The 20129-nt window shown below is 39.8% G+C and overlaps 1 protein-coding gene across 1 annotated transcript in view; it reads right to left on the bottom strand.

Annotated features, from left to right (window-relative positions):
• Positions 1 to 880: 880 nt before the first annotated feature.
• GRTP1 (growth hormone regulated TBC protein 1) overlaps positions 881 to 20129 on the bottom strand; it is a 36439-nt gene continuing 17190 nt past the window's right edge. Inside the window, exons 5-8 of the mRNA XM_055801150.1 lie at positions 19846 to 19942; positions 3545 to 3717; positions 3242 to 3427; positions 881 to 1212 (exon numbers count right to left, since the gene is read on the bottom strand). Of these exons, the coding sequence (XP_055657125.1) occupies positions 1123 to 1212; positions 3242 to 3427; positions 3545 to 3717; positions 19846 to 19942 (546 nt within the window). The 3' untranslated portion in view covers positions 881 to 1122. The remainder of the gene's footprint in view (positions 1213 to 3241; positions 3428 to 3544; positions 3718 to 19845; positions 19943 to 20129) is intronic.

Here is a 20129-nt window from a genome sequence, read left to right as displayed (position 1 = left end):
GGCCGTCGGAAGGTGAGGGGAAGTATTTGGCCACGCGAGGGCGCTGTGGGGACAAGGAAGCAATTCCTAGCCCGCGGGCCCCAGCAGGGCTGGAGGAGGCGTAGGGCCAGGCTGCGGCTGCTTTGCTGGCTCCTGCCCAGGGCTAGGCTGTTTGGACTCGCGTTAGGGTACAGCTTCGGAACTGCCCGCTGTCTCGCCCTGTCAGGGGAGAAGTCTGTTCGTGCCTGTCTTTACAAGTGTTTCTCCCCAGATTTTTAGTGATGGTGGTGTATGACATATAGCACCTGTAGTGCAAGCTTCGTATGCCAGCATGAAGTGGAAGTACAGCATCTACTTTCAGCATCCCTTACAGCAAAGTGAGAAATGCTACTTCCAGATTTGAGTCAAATTACTTCTACCTGCTGTGCTAGAGCTAGAAAATCCTGAAAATGCATATAAAATACCAAGCGCAGTCATAGAGCAATTCTTGCTGCTGCTCTCTGTAGCCTGAACTTGCCCCTTTCCTGCTTGCTTTACCTGAAGAGCTATTACTACACTGCATAGAGTAACTGCTAGTGAAGATGAAGATTGCCTTCCTCATTGTTGTCTTGCCCTGCACTTTGCCGTATTTATTGAGTTCCTTAAGTGACAGCAGCAAGGAAAAAGGAAGAAAGATGCTTGTATTCTAGCCTACTAACAGCAATCAGGAAAGAGATAATACACTTTACTCTCTTCACATCAAGTGACAGGTTCTGACAAATTAAAATAATTTATTCTGTACAAATGACAGCAGTGTCACAGTTAGTACGGTAGGAAGGATATGTAATTTTATACACCTGTTTTCTTTTAAGGTTACAAAATGCCCTGTGACTTTAAAAGGAGCATGCTGACACTGATCATGTTCTACTCTGAAAACACTTTACTCTTTTTAAAAAAAAAACACAACCACAAACAGCAACAGAACCACCAGTTCCAGTTACCAAGTCTGACATACAGTACAAAGTGTTAACAACACTTACTTGAAAGGCAGGAAAAATTGGTCAAGTGTCAGTTAACTCATGGAAAGCTTAAAGTGTGCTTTAGTGCAAATAGAGGAATGTGTCAATTGCTGTAGTATCTGACCACCTGGTTAAATATGGTTTGTTATCCCTGAGAAAGCAGCTTCTCTCTGCAAGTCTCTCTGAGTTTGTTGATTGTTGCCATGGATAAGCTTCCAGGCTCTGTGAATATTTTCTGGGGGCAAAAAGAGAAAATTCATAGTTAAAATGCTGGATTTGGACAACGTGCTGGAATTCTCATGTAGTTCTCTGAAGTGTGAAATCCCTGCTTTGATACCCATTCTGTGAAAATGTTTACTGCTGTTTGACCTCCTTGTAACAGGGTAGCATCTTTGCCTACTGTGCTGTAAAGATAAGAGCTGTAAGTGACACAATGACAATATAAAAGCTAGTCTGGATATAAGTGTCCAGTTAAAATTATTTTGGAAGGCATTTGTGTTGGTGGATGACAGGCATACGCAGAACATCATAAGGCATCCTGAGAAACACACTGGTGCTCTGTAGCATTACCCATATAGTGCTAGCGTAGGTTGTTCAGGTCCTGGAACACGTGCATAAAACAGTATGTTCCTACTGCAAAAAATCAGTCTTAATCCCTCAGTATGCTACCTTTGCAGTTCTCCTCTACCATGCTTTTCAGGGTAGTAGTGTATATGGATGTAAGAATTCGATGCAATGCCATCACACATCTGTTTTGTTTTTTTTTTTTTTTTCCTTTGGCTTGTTGCTCAGGAACAATACATTTCTTTCCACTACTTCATCTAAAACTTCTGACCAGACAAAAGCAAGGTGCTAGTTTATGCACTTCAAGCTACAGTTAAGATATGTGGCTCCCTTGCTTCTCTGTAGCTATAACTGACAACATTGGAGACGAGATTATAAACATGCCAGCTCTGAACAGCATACTGGTAAAGCAACCTGCATTGCAATAAACAAAAACCTATGCTTTTGTTCAGGCGGAGGGATGCATAAAATACTTGACTGCCATCACCTCTGCTGGTACTAGTATCTGTACTGCTGAAAAAAATCCCAAACAAATCCAAACCCAAAACGATGTGTTTCAAAGTTACAGAAGAACCTAAACTGTTTATTTAAATTGCCTTTGAAGCTCCCTCAGTAACCAATGCAGTTAAACTGTTTTGTTGAGCATAACTGCAATAAAGAGTAGTTAATTTTCTAAAACCAGCTGCTGTAAAATGTAATTAAGGAGAGTCCTTTAAGGACAAGTGTTTGTATCAGCCTCTGAAGTGGTGTTCTCATGGCAGTTAATATTTAACAAAATTCTTATTCTAAACTCTTTATGGAATGGGAAAACCCCTTAAACATCTTCCTTCTAAATTAAAGTTGTACCTGCAATTTATTTTTCTTTTGCTTCCTTGCTTAAAAGACTCACAAACACTAGTAAGTTAAGCTTACTTTCCTTCAACATGAGCAAAAATGAAATGTAACATTAGTAACATTGAACTATGACAGATCTATGCAGAGTTCTGACATGAGCATGAAACTCTTTTGGGGGTAAAAGTCACCTGCTGGGATGTAATTTTGTGCACACTTGGCAAACAATGATAGTGGAGTTGGCCAAGTGGTTTACAACAGGGTTTTTTTGCAGCTAACATGATTCAGAGCAACTCAGAAATGTAAAACAAGTGTTTTATACACATTTGGGATCCAATCTCTGAATAATTCTTAGTTAGCAATTGTCATAAGACTTGAGCACTCAGCTTCATGGGGTTTTGTATGGAAGTAAGAACCTGGTGCTACCTTTTTGTTCTGAACAATGCTTTATATTCTGGCACTATGAAGATTTATCAATGCAAGTTTAAAATTCACTTTGTTTATTCTACGGTACTCTATTATAATTAATCTGGAAAAAAAAGCACAGGAACGCAATCAATATAGTTCACAGAAAGAATGCACTGAGGTTGTTTTCTCATCAGCCTTCCTGCTTTAACTGATAAAAAGGGCAACAAAAATTTTTCCATGTACAACAGATGAGTGGATTGCTATATATGGATTTAGGTAATAATTATTCTTGAAAATTCTTAGAAAGGTTTGAGTTTCTTATGTAAAAACATTCTTCATCCTTTTGCTAAGTTCAGACAGATGCATTTCTTCCAACGGTATGCAACTTTTTGACTGAACAAAACATTTCTAAGCCCGTCTTGGTTTTAACTTGTAAAAATTAAAAGCTGCAGATGATTTACCTGCATGAAGCTGTGACACTCTGTTACAAATGTGCCTTTGGTGATCTGCTTAAATTTGTCGCATATGTCAGGAAAATTCGTGGCTTCCAAAATAAAAGCTTGGTGTTGCTTGATTAATGTTAAGGCCACGCGGAAGATGATCTTTGACCCTTCATAGAATAAACAATCCCATATTCTGAGCACAGTCTGCAGGAAAGGAGAGAATTCAGATTACAGCTTCTTGATTTCCAGGAGGTAATTAAAGCAGTACAAATGAAATAATTACGACGATTGTATAAGTAAGAGAACTTTGTTACCCATTACCTCTACTGGAAGAATGTCAATGAACAAGCATATAAACCAGCGTGACACCACTAGGGTCCACATGACTCCATGTCTTTCCATCAGCTCTGCCACAGCTGGAACTTTCATTTTCACAAGTTCTCCAAGGACTTCCTGATCAGTTTTCAGGCCCAACATTGCAGGACTGTAATAATCTTGGAGAGAAGAAACCGGAATTCAGGAATCTGTGGATGCGATCTCGCCACAAAATTGAACAGAATGTCCTGTGCAGGGGAGTGTATAAAGGTATGCTGAGCCTACATATCTCAACTCGAAGTAAATTAAACCGTGCAACCAGACGTCTGCACTGTGGCCATACAGCACTTCCCTTTCAGCCAAGGCTAATCCCTCTACACAAACACCTCATTCAAGCCTACCAAAGCATCTTCTTTCTCTCTGATGTTTTTTGGCAGGTCATTCTTCCTTCCCAATAAAAGATCACCTAGGCAGATTTTAACAGCTAGCTTCAACTACAAAAGTCTTACTAATTAACAGTTCAATCTAACCACCACCTCCTTCCCACATGTGGGGGCTGCACGCCTCCCAGTCCACACAACACCCACACAGGTGACAAAAACTCAACAAAACAACCAGAACTCCAACCAACCTGTAGCCTTTAGGCTTGGTCCAGTCACAGATTGGAAATGTGACTTTTTGAGTGTCAGCTATGCAGGGGTGCTGGAGGCCTGATAACTCTTCTAGGGTGTGACATAGCCATTCAGTTAGAAGTTCTTCCTCTGTATTTCTCTGAGCCAAGGAAATCCCACTTTTCACAGAATAATGCCGAAAGGAAGTGAATGACAGATCACTTAAGCGACATCTCTTCCTACTTACTGGCAAGACAGGGGTTGAAATTAGACCCACACCTGCACTGTTGCCCACTGCACTAAACTGTTAAATCCAACGTAAAGAACAATGAAGCACAACCCAACTGTCACTCCGCAGCCTGTTTGATAGAGTAAGCATTGTCATTACCAAGGTGCAGGCTTAATGACAATAATCTCAGTTCTATAAACAAGCAGTTACGGGTATACTTAAGGGAAGAAAAATACTATTTTAGTTCTTAAGAGTTGAGATGGTTCAGCAAAGGACAAGAATTACACAGATATTTAAGGAATTCATGTTTTTGGTTTAGATGTCAACAGAATCATTTAAGCTGGATTTGATTGCTCCAGCCCTGGGAAGCAATCCTTGGTCACTCACTAGCGCTTTGCTGGCAAGACCTATGTTATTATTTACTGAAAGAAATAACTGGTGACACAAGCACCTTTCTCTGTGTTTCTTTCCTTCACTGATTCTGGAAAGCTACAGTTCAGATTTCTCAAACTTTGTTGGTTTCTGCCAAGGTTCCTAGACATACACGGCACAGGCCAAGGATTCACATGGGGATAAACGAAGCTGAAAGAGCAAAGCCCATTTGTCTGAAATAAGTTTTTTAAACCTCCCAGTGCCACAAACAAGTTTAAGAAGATGTCCAAAGTATGCAGTACATTTATAACCACTTTAATTTCTCTAACGAAATCACAAGAACAGTTGAATATTTCAGTTTTCCCTGTGTCAATGGTTTTCTTGAACAGAATTCCCACCCCAGGAGCTATTTGCTCTACATTTGCCCTGTCAAACTGCAGAACATCTACAGTATGGTAATAAGAAGCATCACATTCAACCTTTAGAATCCAGCTTTTTGTCTGTGACCTTTTTTCTTTGCTCCCATTGAAGAATGACAGGTAAAACTCCTCTACAGACGTAAAAGTCACTGCCACTATATACATTTCTTTAACCATTTGCCTTTCAGTTGCTCGTAGGGAAACCTCAGAGCGAAAGCACAAGTAGTTCCCATGAAAAAGCGTACTAAACCCAGAGCCACACCATGACCTCCAAAGCCAACACAAAAACCTCTCTGCATATTTTGTGTTAGCGTCGTGCTCATTTGTGAGCTGTAATGCAGGTAAAGTAACATTAACTGGCAGAGTAAACCTTTCTTACAATGTAAACAGTACAATTACTTTAGTGTAAGTGAAAACCAAATCACATTTCAGATAACAGACTAAACCTCCTTCCCTTTCCTGCCCTTCCTCCTCTTCTCATACATCCACAAACTTTTTTTTTTTTTCTTTTTTGTGCTCCTGAGACACGTGGGTACTTAAAACTTCTTCAAGTTGCCACTGGCAAGTGTCCTCAGGAGGAAGGACAGCAGCCCACATGCTCCCTGCTCTACTGCAATCATCTGATATGCTGGAATCAACAGCAGCTGCTATTTTTAATTTGTACAGCAAAGTAAATGTCAGGATCTCAGTGAGAACACAACCGGACACCCACCCAGCTCTTTGAGAGCTGGCAAGTAAAAAGTTAACAGCCAGGCAACTTGGGTATATCACTCCTTGAATTACTGAAGCAGCAAGCAGCTGGGAAGCCTTGGTGTAAATTAAAATGTCATTCAAGTTTGTTAGATTGTAGCGCCGGACGGAAAGGAAAAAGGAACTATTCATCTATCTGGGGCAGCCTCCTGCTGTTCCTCTTGGAGCAGGAGCAGCCCCCATGCGCCCTGGCACACAGCACTGCGATGTTCAGCCCAGCGTCACTGCAAAACAAGCAGGAGTGACTAACGATTTTATGCAAATACCAATAACTGAATAGCAGGTTTTTTCCAGGGTATTAGCTGCCAGTTCACAACAGAAAGAAGTTACATTAAAAGAATATGCATCCAAGACTTTTTAATATGTAATTACTATATATTAATTATAGTTAGTGTGGGTATTAGTTGCAATTATTACACATAATTAATACGAACTTATAATTTCATATATAATTTTACTGTATAGATATACTTTTCTACATAAATGTACATATACAAAGTTAGTGCCTCAAATTAGAAAAGCCACATTTCCAAGTCTCCAGAAACATTCCTTCCTGCAGGACCCCCTATTTGTGTAAGACTTACCCACAGAAGACTTACAAGGGACATAACAGCATTGCAGTAGCCCAGGGGGTGGCACAGACCTAACCTGATAGCTCTACTGTCAGTTTTCGGAGGGCGGCGTCCCCCGCAGCGGGGAGGAAGGCCTTCAGGAGTGCAGCCAGCAGCACCCACACCTGCACTCTGCCCCAGGCACTCGCACCAGGTCTGTGCAGGCATACCCGGAACTACACGGGCAAGTCAGAAGAGGATCCAGCATCATGCCTGAGCCGCTTTTCATGGTCCACATCTGGTCTCACTAGTGAAAATGATCTTGTACTTGGTTCCGTGCCTAAGTGCTTGGTAACATTTAACCTACGGCGGCTCTTCTGTTCTGTTCCTTGCTGAGGATGCCCAGCCCCCAAGTCTTCTGGAAATGTCTCCTCAGCAAAAATCCTGCAGCCCTCCCTTGCTGCAAACATTTCACTGTGTGCCCTATTTTCCTAATCGTTTATAATTGGCCGCTCTGCCCAGAATCTCTCCTAAAGTCAAGGTATCGGTGTTTACAAACAAGTCTACACAAGCCTAGCCCTCCCCCACAGCACAAAGCTGTTTTTCCACAAGATACTGTGCAGCAAATTATTTTTACTCACCCATCATCAAAATACATTAGCTTTATGTTCCTTCATGTCTTATCTTACTCATTACATAAAATTTCTAGATTTGCATGATCCACATTTAATTAGCATATTAATTATTTTCCCTCTCAATAATCTAGCAAAATACAGAACAGACGTGAGTCAGTAACTGCTCCCAATCTGCCACTTACTAATAATAATTTAAAAAGTAATCAAATGTAGGCTAATTATATTGTGTATCTGTTGATCTAGGTTGGTTTATAGGAACGTCCTCATAGTATAGCATCCCCCTGAAAAACCACAAAGCCAGATTGCTTCCTTTTATTCATCAAATTGTCACATGGAACTGATAACGGTAACATTTAGGTGATCAAATACTACATTACTTTTCATCATCATCTTCTGGAAAGCAACAAATGAAATATTGCCTTATAAATTATTATTATAGTCTATTATTAAATTATTATTATTAAATTCCAGAAAAATGTCTAGATGAAAAATAAGTTTCCTAATACAAAGTGCCATGTTCCCAAGATGTGTGCTAAACTGGTCCTAGGCTTTCCGTACTTTCCTCTCAGCCTTCCTTTGCCTGTTGCTTACCCACATGCACCTGCTTTGCCTAGTCTGTTGTTCCTGGTGCCTGCCTCTGAGTTTTGGATGTCTTGCTATGTTTAGGAGTGCCCAAGAGAGTAGCAGAGGGCAACGCAGGCAGCACCCCACGTGGAAGTTTCCCCTTCCTCAGCAGGGTCCTGACTCCAAACAGCAGTGCAGCTCCATGGCTCTGCCGGAATCGTCAGCTTCTCTTCCTCTTGGAGTCAAGCAGCAAAAAGGAAAAGCCAGCTTCACCAGCTGCCAGGTATTTTATTGCTTCTGTACAAACAGGTGACTAGATGAAGGGACTTTCTTCCTTGTTCAAAAGGCTTTTTCTTACTAACACTGCACTGACTGTGGCATGTTGTCACTGAGCTTGAAACCTGTTCTAGCTCAGTATCTGGCAAAGAGATATTCCTTAAGTGACATTTCACTGTCTCTCCATCACAATAATTAGCTCCTCCCTGAATCCTACCAGCACATCCAGAACCGAGACATAACTCGCTGCTTGTGCTCCAGAGCAGTAATGAGATTTGCAGGAAATAAGGATAAAGCTTGTAGGGACTGCGTGACCTTGTTCTCCGTAACAAATAGATTAAGAGGTTCCAAAAATAAAAGTTTAAGAAGCAGTACTCTTATAGCCTTAAGTTACCTCTACAAGTCAGAGCTGCAGAAGTTAAAAAAGAATCCTTCAAGTCTGCTGTGCATATGTCAGGTTAAATATAAATACTCCTACAGGAACTGACACGATGATACAAATTCTTAGTGTTACAGAAATACCCAAGACAAGACCTCAGCTCTGCTACTTATCTTCCAGCATTTCTAACTATTATTTCGAAAGCCTATAAAACCCAGCCTGGGACAAACTAAGTGATTTGTCTTGGTGATCCAGTTTATTTAACCAAACTGAAAAATTAAAAATTAGCTGGTTTAACTTTTCCCAGTCATAAGCCACATAAAGTATTTTATTGACAAGAACACATTTATAATGTCCATGAGAGCCAGGGTGGGGAATTAATGTTCTCTCTCCCCCCCCCCCAAACAGGCAAAAATGGTTCATTTTTAAACCAACATGCGAGATTAAAAAATGTCTCCTTGCTGTAGATGCACATTACCATTTGCTACTGGACTTCACTGGAATCCAGAAGAGACAAACAGAGCAGGCCTCAATGCTGGCAGGCAAAAGCAGAGGTTGCCATGAACAGAACTGGCCAACCTCATGAAAACCATTCAGTTCTACATCTCAAGTCATAACAGAAACAGATTCCACCATATGCCTTTGTGGGAAAAAATCCTCTTCTGTAATCCTTCACTACAGAACTTCTCTGTTTGCATGTTACTGAGCACAGGGGTTATTTTAAACAATCTTGGCAGAACAAAGCTTTCCTTCCCAAAAAGATATGCTGTCATGGTCAAGTTTATGAACTTCATGCAACACATGGAATGAATTTCATCACTTCAGTTACACAGAGGTCAGACAGTCCTTTCTCACCTTCAGAGCATCTAAATACCATTTATGCTATCCCTACACAAACTATTGACTCATTCCCTCTGTTGGCAACTGTCAGCCTGTTTTGTCCAAGAATGCAGGGCAATGTTCTGCTATTTTATTTCTACCACGGGATAGTCCAAAAAGGTGCAATAGGTCTTCTAAGAATCTACATCATGAGCCTGGCATAAAAAGTTGGACAACCTATGTTTGAGAGGAAATCAGAAAGTCAAAACAGGAAAAGGAGGAAAGCTAAGAGTACTGCCAATTCTTTTGGCAATATCAGGCCAAAGTAACCCCCTGCAGGTGTCCTGGCCAAAGTGATATCCTCAGATATATGTTAAGCAGCAAGCTGAACTCTATGTTATTTTTAACACCTAAATTCCTAATCCTCCAGGGAACTGGGCAGGGGGAATCAACTACAAACCCAAAAGAGGCTCAAGCCACATTTTATTTTTCCTTCACTGAACCGGAACGTCTGTCCTGAGGTACTAAACTCACACCAGAACCGGCAGTAGCCATATTGTTCACAATTGAACAATCAGCTTTAAAAAAAAGAAAAAAAGCCATAACCAAGGCCCATTTCCTTTGGGTGGAAGAACCACCTTGAAATAAAAAACCAGGGGGAAGAGGGGGGCGGGGGGAGGGGAAGAATGTGCAAGGATTTTATGGATGCTTGTTTGTTGTGATACTGAGATTACCCAAAATTTAGAATAATAGATTTTTGAAAAATGATTTACCATTAACAACTTTTCAGCAAGCACAAAAAGGCAGTATTTGAGTGTTTCTACATAACCCCATCTGCCTGTATTTATCTTCTGCTTCTGAACCCAAACTTGGAAAGTGGATCTTGTGGAGCAGAAAGCAAATAGGAAACCAAAGGGCTCTTTCACACAGCACAGTGGGATTCTGAGCAGATGTAGTAGCTACCATTTGGAAATTGAAGGATGCTTCCTAATTATAAAGAAAACAGAAAGAAAGGCAAACATTATATCCTTCTAGACATTATAGAAGGCAGAGATGAAATACAAAGAAACAAAGATTCACTGTGTAAATTCAGAGAAACAAACTGAAGTGCACAGCATGTTAGAAAGCAGAAACACAACTTCCAGAAATTCTAGTTAAGGAGAATGAAACTGGCTAGTTTATTTATTTAATGTACTGCTCAGTAGAGATGTTTGCATCATTAAAACCTAGTCCAGACTAAAGTTACAGCTACCAAAGTGCTCTCATACAGGTTAAATATAACTGAGAAAAATTCCATTGGACAGCTTTCTTCCCTCTTCCCCCTTTTCGTATCCACTACCATTGGAATTGTTCCTTTTGTGGATAGGGGTTTTTTTTCCCGTAGTTTCAGTGAGCTGATAGACACCAACAGACATGAGTTATTCACCACTTGGCTGTTTCTAAATGGCCTGGCCTGACTCCAGTCATTGCACTCTATGAATTGTGCCAGTCTAAAGAAGTTCCATGCTTTGGGGAAGGCTGCAGCTTACTGGGTTGATGATGATGGTCCCAGGAGCCAAGGCTTTTAATTCACAAAACCCTTTGACAGACTTTTAACACCAGTTTCCTCAAATGGAGAGGAAATTAATGAACAAGCACTGAAGATTACCACAACTGCTTGTCATGCCTGTAGAGGAAACAAACGTTATTTTATTTTTTTTAAATTAGTTTACAATTGTACAGTGAGTCTTAATGACTGATGACTTGAGCTGAATAAGGATTCCTGGATCTGTGGCTTTTTAAAGTCCTCTACAGGATTAGGAAGAATAGCTATTTTATCAGTTCACTGCACTGACAAGATTATTCTTAACAACTCAGCACAAACCACAGCATTTATATTCTCTCACTTAAAACCACCAGCGTTGCAGTTTCTTCACCTCTTTACAAGAACACTACAGTCACGCCATGGGAACTACCAAGCATATTACTTAAAAGACTGGAACAGAAGTAGGAGGCTTAAAAAGAGAGCTGGACAGACACATACAGTTCTAGCCTGCTGTTTGGAGAGGGAAACCAATCCAAACCTTCAGTCTGAAGCCAAGGGGAATGAAAGCCACAATCCTCTTACTTCAAGCTTGAAGAAGCTAACGAGAATTAATTTTAACCTTGAAGCAACAGGCTTTAAAACTGTAAGAGGACCAAATGAGAATGCTCCACTAGCCATTAATTGAAAGCTTAGTAAAGCATGCAAATCTTCTGAATATAAAACACACAAAACAAGTACGGTTGTATTTCTTAAGCATCTCAAACTGAACAGTCACTTCTTATACTATTATGTAGACAAAAGTTACCACTGTGCTCTGCACATCATTTTCTTCATATAATTTCCTTTACTACCAAAGCACATCTCCTTCCACAAATAATATATGCTGGATATGCAGTACATTATTTTGAAACAATATCAAAGCCTGCTGTCAGTGCTTCTTTATATTATGCCATATTAGAAAAAAACCTTGATAATACAGTTGAGCAATTTCAAATAAACAATGCTGTAGTATCTTAAGTTCCAAATATGATGAATCCAGAGTAAGCACATCTTAGCTCAGGAAAAGCCAAAGTAATCCATAGATATATTCACTACTCAAGGAGAGAATATGTCATCTCTGTATATGACATTAGCAAAACTGAGGTTAGAAAACTTATCAAGCTCCGATATTCACATTTAAGGCAGAAAGTTGAAGAACTAGAAAGGATGTGGGAAAAAAAAGGTTACAAACAATACTTACCAAAAAAAAAAAAAAAAAATCAAGCTCTGTAAGGAACTTCTCTACTTGTAAAATTTATACAAGGAAAATGAAAAACAAACTTGATCACTTCATAGAGAAAACACCGTAAGCATTATGGGCTTTTCAATATAGTAAGAGGAAGTCTCTAAAAAGAAGCAACAGCTACAAGTTATGACAAGGTAAATTCCAATAAAAAGTATAGCAAACATTTTTAATAAGAGTGATTTATAGTTTGAATACACTATTAGGAGTGGTGGTAGGGTCTCTCATTCAGACCAAGTCTGGGACCTTTCACAAAGATGAGCTCTAGCCAAACGAGTCTGCTGCAGAGGGAATGGGAGGAAATACCACTGTTTCCTCAGCCGGTTTCTTGTACAGCAAATCCAGTTACATTTCCAGTTTTAGGAGTCTTGGTATTTAACACAGAGATTACTTCAAGCATATGAGTATAGCTTATGGCAACTTACAAGTTAAAATACAAAACTGTGTATTAGGATCTGCATTGAGTACCATAACCCCATTATACATTTGTCAGCAATTATATTATGCTTCTTGCTGTCAAAGTGATATATTCAGGAAGGTTGCTTTATTAAAATTGTAAGTGAACATGCAGAGCCCTAGCTGGCCATTAGAAGGTAAAAAAAAAATGCTATGAGGAATGAAATAAACCACTTTGGCTTTATGCCTATGTTTTAATTCCACAGTTAGAATAGCACAATCCCTTTAACATGAAGACAGCTCTGCCAAAACTATAGTTGCAATACCACACATACACATTAGTGCTTTTATGACTAGAGCCATTAGCTAAAAATTTTAAAAAACAAACAAAAAACCCTACCAAAAAAAGAACATCCCTCCAACATGACTATTCCAATAAAACAAAGGACAAACTAAGCAAGCATGGTACTGCACGCTAAGGCTTGGCCACTAATTGGTTTTTACACAGGAAAAAAAAACCAAACCAAAAACAAAAAACAACAAAAAAACCCTCTTCCCCCAAACCCACACTTCTGTGCTTCTATCACTCTGTCTACCTTCCTCCTTTGTACACAGCCAGGAAATTCTACCTTTGATCAGTCCTAAATGAACTAAGATTTCTTTCGAAAAGTTTATTTTGCTGGTGACTTTTGGAAGGGATGAAACTCTGATTTACTGGGGAGATAAACAGGCAAATACCACTACTTGCACAGATACCCGAAGGCTGCAATCCCATCCAGAGTAGCACAGAGGGCCTACTGAAGATACCTCAAGTTCAACATAATGAAATCATACTAATACAAGGCTTGCTTGCTAGAAGGAAAGAGGCATACTTGACTTTTTTGGGTGGAATAAATCACTTAGGTCCTGCTTCCAGTGTAAATACAGCCATATCAAGGAACACAATATTCTTCAGCATTTTTAAACACTATGGGTCCTTTTGCTGCATAGCTGACACCTAGCATGTTTCCTCACAAAAGTAAGGCTGACAACATGTATATTCTTGTCATATACAGGACATTTCTGTCTAGAAAAAAACGTAAGTTTTCTACCCAGCTACCTAAAGTACACCTACTAAATACTGAGCTTGTTCTTTTATTGATGAGGCTTGTGATTTGGGGACAAGGGGTGGGCTTACAATACATACAGGAAATAAATTATTCCAAAAGTATAACTATATACATAATTTTAAAGAAGAAAAATGTCAGTTACTCATGTCCTGCTTGCTGAAGTCTCCCAAGTCCCCTAGCAGTTCAGATTTGTAAGTAATAAGCATTTCAGGCTTATCATGGTTTCTAAATACAGGCACACGATGGCTCCTACGTTCCGCCTTGAGCTTAACAGGACACTGTATGCTTAATTCCTAGGTAAGTACAACTGACCTATGATGTTCAAACATTAACGCTTTCATCATGGCTACTGGTTAACAGTTAAGCATATTGGAGTCCCATATTTCAAAACTAATTGTTCAGCCTACCAGGCAAACATTCCTCTCTCCTAGCAGCAGATGTGATGTGCTCCAGAGGTGGGCACTGCTATGGCTTCACACGTGATCACAAAGGAACTCTCCAAGGATAAGCAAGAACTCTGCCAGCTCATGGCCCTGTAGTTGGGTGCTGCCAGAGGAAGATAAGCAAACAGCCTAGAACTGATCAATTCGCTGGAATTTTCTGGGTGGGTGGTGCTATAAAAAAGCTTGGTTATCAAAACCTACTGTGCAAGCATGAGGTCATGCACGTTATGCATAGCAAGGAGCTTTCCACACCAAAGGCACATGTCTGTGGTGCTCAAGTCTTGTCTATGAAAGGACATGCTTTTCATCACAGGCTGCAAATTCAGCTCAAGTCAGGTCTAGCGGTGACTTTTACCTGCAGAGCTGAATACAATGCTTCATGTGAAAAGAAGTTCCACTCCCCTTTGGAGAAGCAGGTCTTAAAAGACACAGCTGCCTAGCCAGTTCTGCATTCAGAGGCTCCCTGGCAATAGCCATCAGGGTATTAAAATAAATTCAGCCACAAGAATGAAATAAATACATGCTTAACTGCAATTAAAGCAAGCAGTCTAAACAGAAACACTGTAAAGGTAGTACAGCATTCTGCATTTCTCAAGCGGCCCTTGCCTTCAAACCTGGAAGTCTGTATGATGGGACTTGAAAGACTGTTATAACATTAATCTCAAAAGAGAAGGATATACAAGAGTTTGATATGTAACTATGTTGTTATTCAGTTCAAATATTCATGTCTCTTACTATGCCTAATCTCTTACACAACAGTACCTGCCAGTCTATGGCTGACACATGCAAGTCTATGAACTGAAAACCATAGAGAGCTCAAAACAGAAATGTTAAATGTCTGCATGTTGAGATAACAGGTATTTGTCTTAACCAGCAGTTGCTAAGCTACTGACAAAAGTGGCTTTTGCATTGTACCTTGTGTCCTTGCAGATAAAGCCAGTTAGTTCAGTGCAGTCTTACTACTTTGGTGACTATTTCATCATGCAAAACTCTGTTCTTATTTTTAGTCATTTATAAACAACCAGGCAATACATGTGGGTAAAAAAAAAAAAAAAAAAAATATTTAAAAGACAAAAGGCTAAGAAGTACCAGGCTGAAGGACAGTTGTTAGACTGATCCTTGAATAATGCTTGTAGGCTACATCTAATGTAAGATCTTTATTAACATCATTGGAGAAAAATAAAAAGCTGGTATTTTTTAAGAATCCTAAACAGAGATACTGTCCCATGTCAATATGCAAGGAACAACAGAGTAACATAGTGAAAAGATTGGAGTAAGAGAGACATGATGATATAAAAAATAACAAGGACAAGAATGTGCAAATAAAGGTCAGCAAAAAGGTGTTATGAATTCATATAAGCTGTGGAAAAAAACATCTGTTGACAATGAGAGACGAGTAATAGCACATGCATTATTACTGACATCATAAATCAAAAACAGAGTGCCACAAGGGAAAAAAAGCAAGGAAGATCCTACAGTTTTTCTGTCTCAAATAAAACACTTTCAGCTGTGAAAAGAGCAATAATACCACTGCAGAAGGCACTAGCACATGTCCCACTGGAAAAAAAAGGGTGCCATTGTGATCAAGTGGGGAAAAGGGAAAAAAAATTAAAATTGGAACAAGCACAAAAACTAACTATTAGGCCAAAACAGGAACAGCGAAGAGTTTGACTGAAGCAAAAGAACTGTAAAATGACTCTACTGTATCCTACAAATACATGAAAGGTAAGCACAAGAGAGAGGGGGACATTTTTTACCCTAAAAGTCAACATTGGCACAAGAATAAAAGGATATAAAATTGGCCATGACCAGGCTAGTGCAGAAATCATAAGACCTCTCAACCATTGGAGAAGTACTCTATAAGTGGGTTTCAGTAGGAGTAAATAACTCCAGTATAACAGTCTAGTAGACTAATTGGCATATAGCTTGATAAACACTGCTGCTTTCAAGACTGAGAACCACTGAAGCGGGGGGGGGGGGGGGGGGGGGGGAGGGAATTGTTCTGCTATATATAAACATAACTGCCATGCTAAAGGGAGTCCAAATTGTCAAGTTTTTCTTCTCTTAAACTCACCATTTAATCACAAACATGTAAAACATTACAAACATGCTCCTTAAATTACATACCAAAGTACCACAGTTAAAAGTTCCCCACCTACCTGATGCTTTCTAAAGCAACCTCCCCAGTATTTCCTCAACAGAACAAAATAATTTCTCAACAAGAACCAGAGTGATGAACAGAACAGAACCACTAGAGCTATGCTGAATACAAACTGCAGGTGCGTCCACTCTGAGCTTGAATTGAATCCATACTGCTTCTTGTGGGCAATACTGTCTGCTCCAGCCATCTGTTTTGAATGAACCTGGGAATGAAAGATCTTGGTAACACCCAAAACTTCAGTTAAACAATAATTCTCTTCTGCCTTGCTGTGTTTAAACAAGATACGGTCTTAATCCCCCCAAATCCCTGTCTGAGCAGCTGATAGACACAACAGGCAGTAGACTACGGGCTTGCCTTCAGCAGGAGAAGAATCCTTCTGGCCTCCCCCAGCCATACCCAGTAGTGCAATGTTCAGCCAGATGAACATCGTGGAAAACTCCACATACCAACAAACCAAGCTGTGATTTTTGCTAGCACAGCTGGAAGAGACAGCCAACTCCACTTGGGCATAACAGAACAATTCAGCCAGAAAACCTCTGCTGATGGGGTTCCATTCCCAAATTGTCCTCCTTTTGTCAGCGGGTGGAGCAGTCAGGCCTTCATCATATTCTATGGTACATACCTCCACCCAGATGTACAAAACAGTGCAAATGGGGAGGTAAGCCATAGCTTCGGGCACTCTTCTCTGTCACTTCCCAGAAAGCTGCCACTAACGCTCCCGTCTATCGCATTCTACATTTTTCAAACAATGATATTGATCTGTGGCTGGCCTGGTTCATCTGCCGACCAAAAAAAATACTGTCAGCATCAAGGTACTAGAGCAACTGTTCAATGTAGTTAAATGTGTGTGGGCAGGGGGAAGGAAGCATTCATAAGGACACTGCAGAGGGCAGAGAAGGGATTTCTAGGTTGCCCTACATCACCATCGATTTAACTGGCAACAACAGGACACATTGGAAAATGAGGACATGACCTGGAGGCATATTTGTTGAAATGAAAGGGGAAAACATATATTATAATGCAAACAGATCAAGAAAAGAGCACCCGCAACAAAACTAAAGGAAAAACGTTGGCTAATCTAACTGTTAGCATCCCACAAAAAAAGAATGCTAATTTTCCCTCCGAAGATCTGGAGAATGCAATGTTCTCTGCTTCCCCAACAAATACCTGTAGGGCTTTAACCTGAAATGTGCTGTACCTTGCACTGCTACCAGAAGGGTAGTGATTACCTACCTGAATAAGTTCCTTTATGGATACAGTTTGCCTGCCTGTCTGATCTCTCTCTCACGTATATACACACAGTATTTCACTGAAATTACGCCAATTATTTTATCCATCATGCTATTAATCTTATAAATGTACAAATCAAGCATGATATAGGAAGGCACTGGGAATAAAAGCGAAAAAATATTTTTTACAAAGTTGGGTAAAAAAAAAGACTGTCAGCAACAAGTTTTCTGACAAGTGAAGCCTTGCATTACTCAATACAAGTATTTTTACTACACAAAAGATTCATACCACCTCACATGAGCTCTTGTTGAAGCACCCAAGCTGGAAGGGACACCTCAAGCTTTCTTAAAACTGACTGTGGAGGGGAAAGGGTCACACTCGGATCAGCAGTTCTGATTAGATATCTATTCCCCTGCCCATTGACTATCAAAGAAACGTAAGCATGCATGTTTTCAACTTAAGCACCTCAGATGGATGCTTCTATTGCATGTACTGAACCCAGACCAGTCTGTAACAAGACTTTTGTTACAGAGTAGTAAAAATATATCTGTAAATAGGGTAGTAAAAAATATATCTATAAATACAACTTCACTAAATTTACATCTCCTTCACACACAGTAGTTGCCTTTCACATTATGAGGTTTTTTTCCCCATCATCAGTGCTACTGGTATAAGATAAATTCAACAACTAAGAGGGAAAAACATGAGCAACTTTTGTCATTTAGGTATCAGCAAAGTAGAGAAGGATATACAAGAACTAAAGGTTTTATGACAAACTAGAGTAAATTGCCTACCAAAAACAATGAATAAAAAATTCTGAACCTACTCCTTTGCCCCAAATAAAAACATGTAAGACTATCAAAAAGATTAAAAGCAAAAGTTGCCACACATCATTTTACAATACAGCTTGCCTTATACCGGAGGGCTCTACCCCTCACACAGTGATGCCAATGGAAAGACATCCACCCATGTCCGCCAGTGGCAGGTCATGTGGCAGACAGCAGCCCTGTCTGCTACCTGTTTGCACAGCTTACAGCTCTCAAGGCTGAATGAAAGCAACAGACAGTTGATTTCTTTAGACTGTTTTTATAGCTTAAAAGACAACTTCAAGGCTGCAAAACCTCAAATATTTGCAGATCGATTCCACAAGTCACAGCACTCCCTACCTGTGTCTACTCTTTCAGTCTGCAAAGAAAGTTCAAACGCTCTGCTCATATGCAAGGAAAATCTGAGTTCCTACATGGTGTATTCACTGTAAAAGATTAATTTCTTACAGCAGTTCAAGAACATGAAAAGACTCTCTCAGCTCTTTTTTCTTCTTTCTCCAAATCTTTCCTTTCTGTTCCATAAGGAATCAAAAATTATATATATATTTTTTTGTTGTTTAATCTTAAACAATAACAGGAAGAAGCAGAAATGAAAGTATCAACCTTAATCTCCTTGACCAGCACTTAGCTGACACTGTAATACTGAATTTAGTCTCCAACCATTTAAGATTAAGATCTGTTGAAAAGCAAAACTAGACCAATAAGGAATTTCAAAGCCTCCTTATAGAAAAATTAGTTTTCCATTTTGAGTATGGCTCTACATTACAGAAGTAGCTGTAGTCAGTCCTGGGCAATGCTATTGGAAATTAATGATGAAACCATTCTTAGTCTGTAATTAAATACTAAAAACATATCCAAATGTATTTCACAGGAGTATAATATATAGCTATGCCTGATGTCTGCTTCTGGTTTTAAACTACTTCACACATGCAGTGAGATTCAGCTTATACATGGGGCAAAATACATTGTGTAAACACCTTCTGCAAACCCAGAGATCGAGGCAAGGGAACAGAGAGTTACTGAACTGACCAGATGTAGATACTGCCTGTAGTTTAGGGTGTGCTGAATTTCCCTCTGGACTCTATTGACCAGCCTGGCCAGATCACCACTGATTGTAACAGAGCTTTGACAAGAACTTCCTATACAAAGACAGGGATTTTGACATTTGTTTGCTTCCTTGCAAAATCTCAACATGTAAAGTGCCCAAGACATCCCCGCTCAGAAGCACAGGACAGTAGGAACTACTACCACCTTGCCAAATACTTCTGAAGAAAGCTCACGCTGCCTCCTGCCAAGCCACTGGGCATCCCTACTTCAGGCTCAGTGCTCAGACTGTGCACACCTCTCATCTTCACTCTGCTCTGCAGTCGCTGCTTCCTGTCTCATATCATATTCCTGCAACCAGAAGTGCCAAATCCCAGATACCTTTGCAAGTCCTGTTCCCTGGCATCATACTGATACAGGAAGAGATCTACTTAACAAGTGTAAGTAGGGAGTGAGAAGTAGGACTGCAAATTAACACACACATAAACCACTGCATCAAGACTAAAATCTAACTATAAAACAGACAAGTTTTGCCTCTGTGCTATGTCTTTGTCCTGTGTTTCCAGGACCCTAGAAAACCTTCAGTATATGCAAGTCCATTTTAACATCTAAAACGTCTAAAAACTGAGAACTCAAAAGATGAAAGCTAAGCTCCAGTATACAACTACATGTGTTTTTAGCATACCAGGCAATATTCTTCCAATAAGAGCATCTAGCAACCAAAAGGACTCCTCTTCATTCTTTGTAATAAGAATCAGGTATCCAGCTATGAAGTTCATGCCCTGAAATAGAAAGGAGGGGTTTAAGACAAATACATTTATCTTAAGAGTTTCTAGTTTATTTCTTTTGATTAAGGGCTAAATTACTACATTTCTACATAGGGGGCATATTAAGTAAAATCTCATAATAAAGGCCACCGATTGAGTAAGCTATTAAACCTGCATGACAACAGCTCACAAGAATTATTAA

The sequence above is a fragment of the Falco peregrinus genome, chromosome 4, assembly GCF_023634155.1.
Source record: "Falco peregrinus isolate bFalPer1 chromosome 4, bFalPer1.pri, whole genome shotgun sequence".
Lineage (NCBI taxonomy): Eukaryota > Metazoa > Chordata > Aves > Falconiformes > Falconidae > Falco > Falco peregrinus.
Note: the sequence above shows the minus strand (reverse complement) of the source record. Positions and strands in the feature narration are given on the sequence as shown.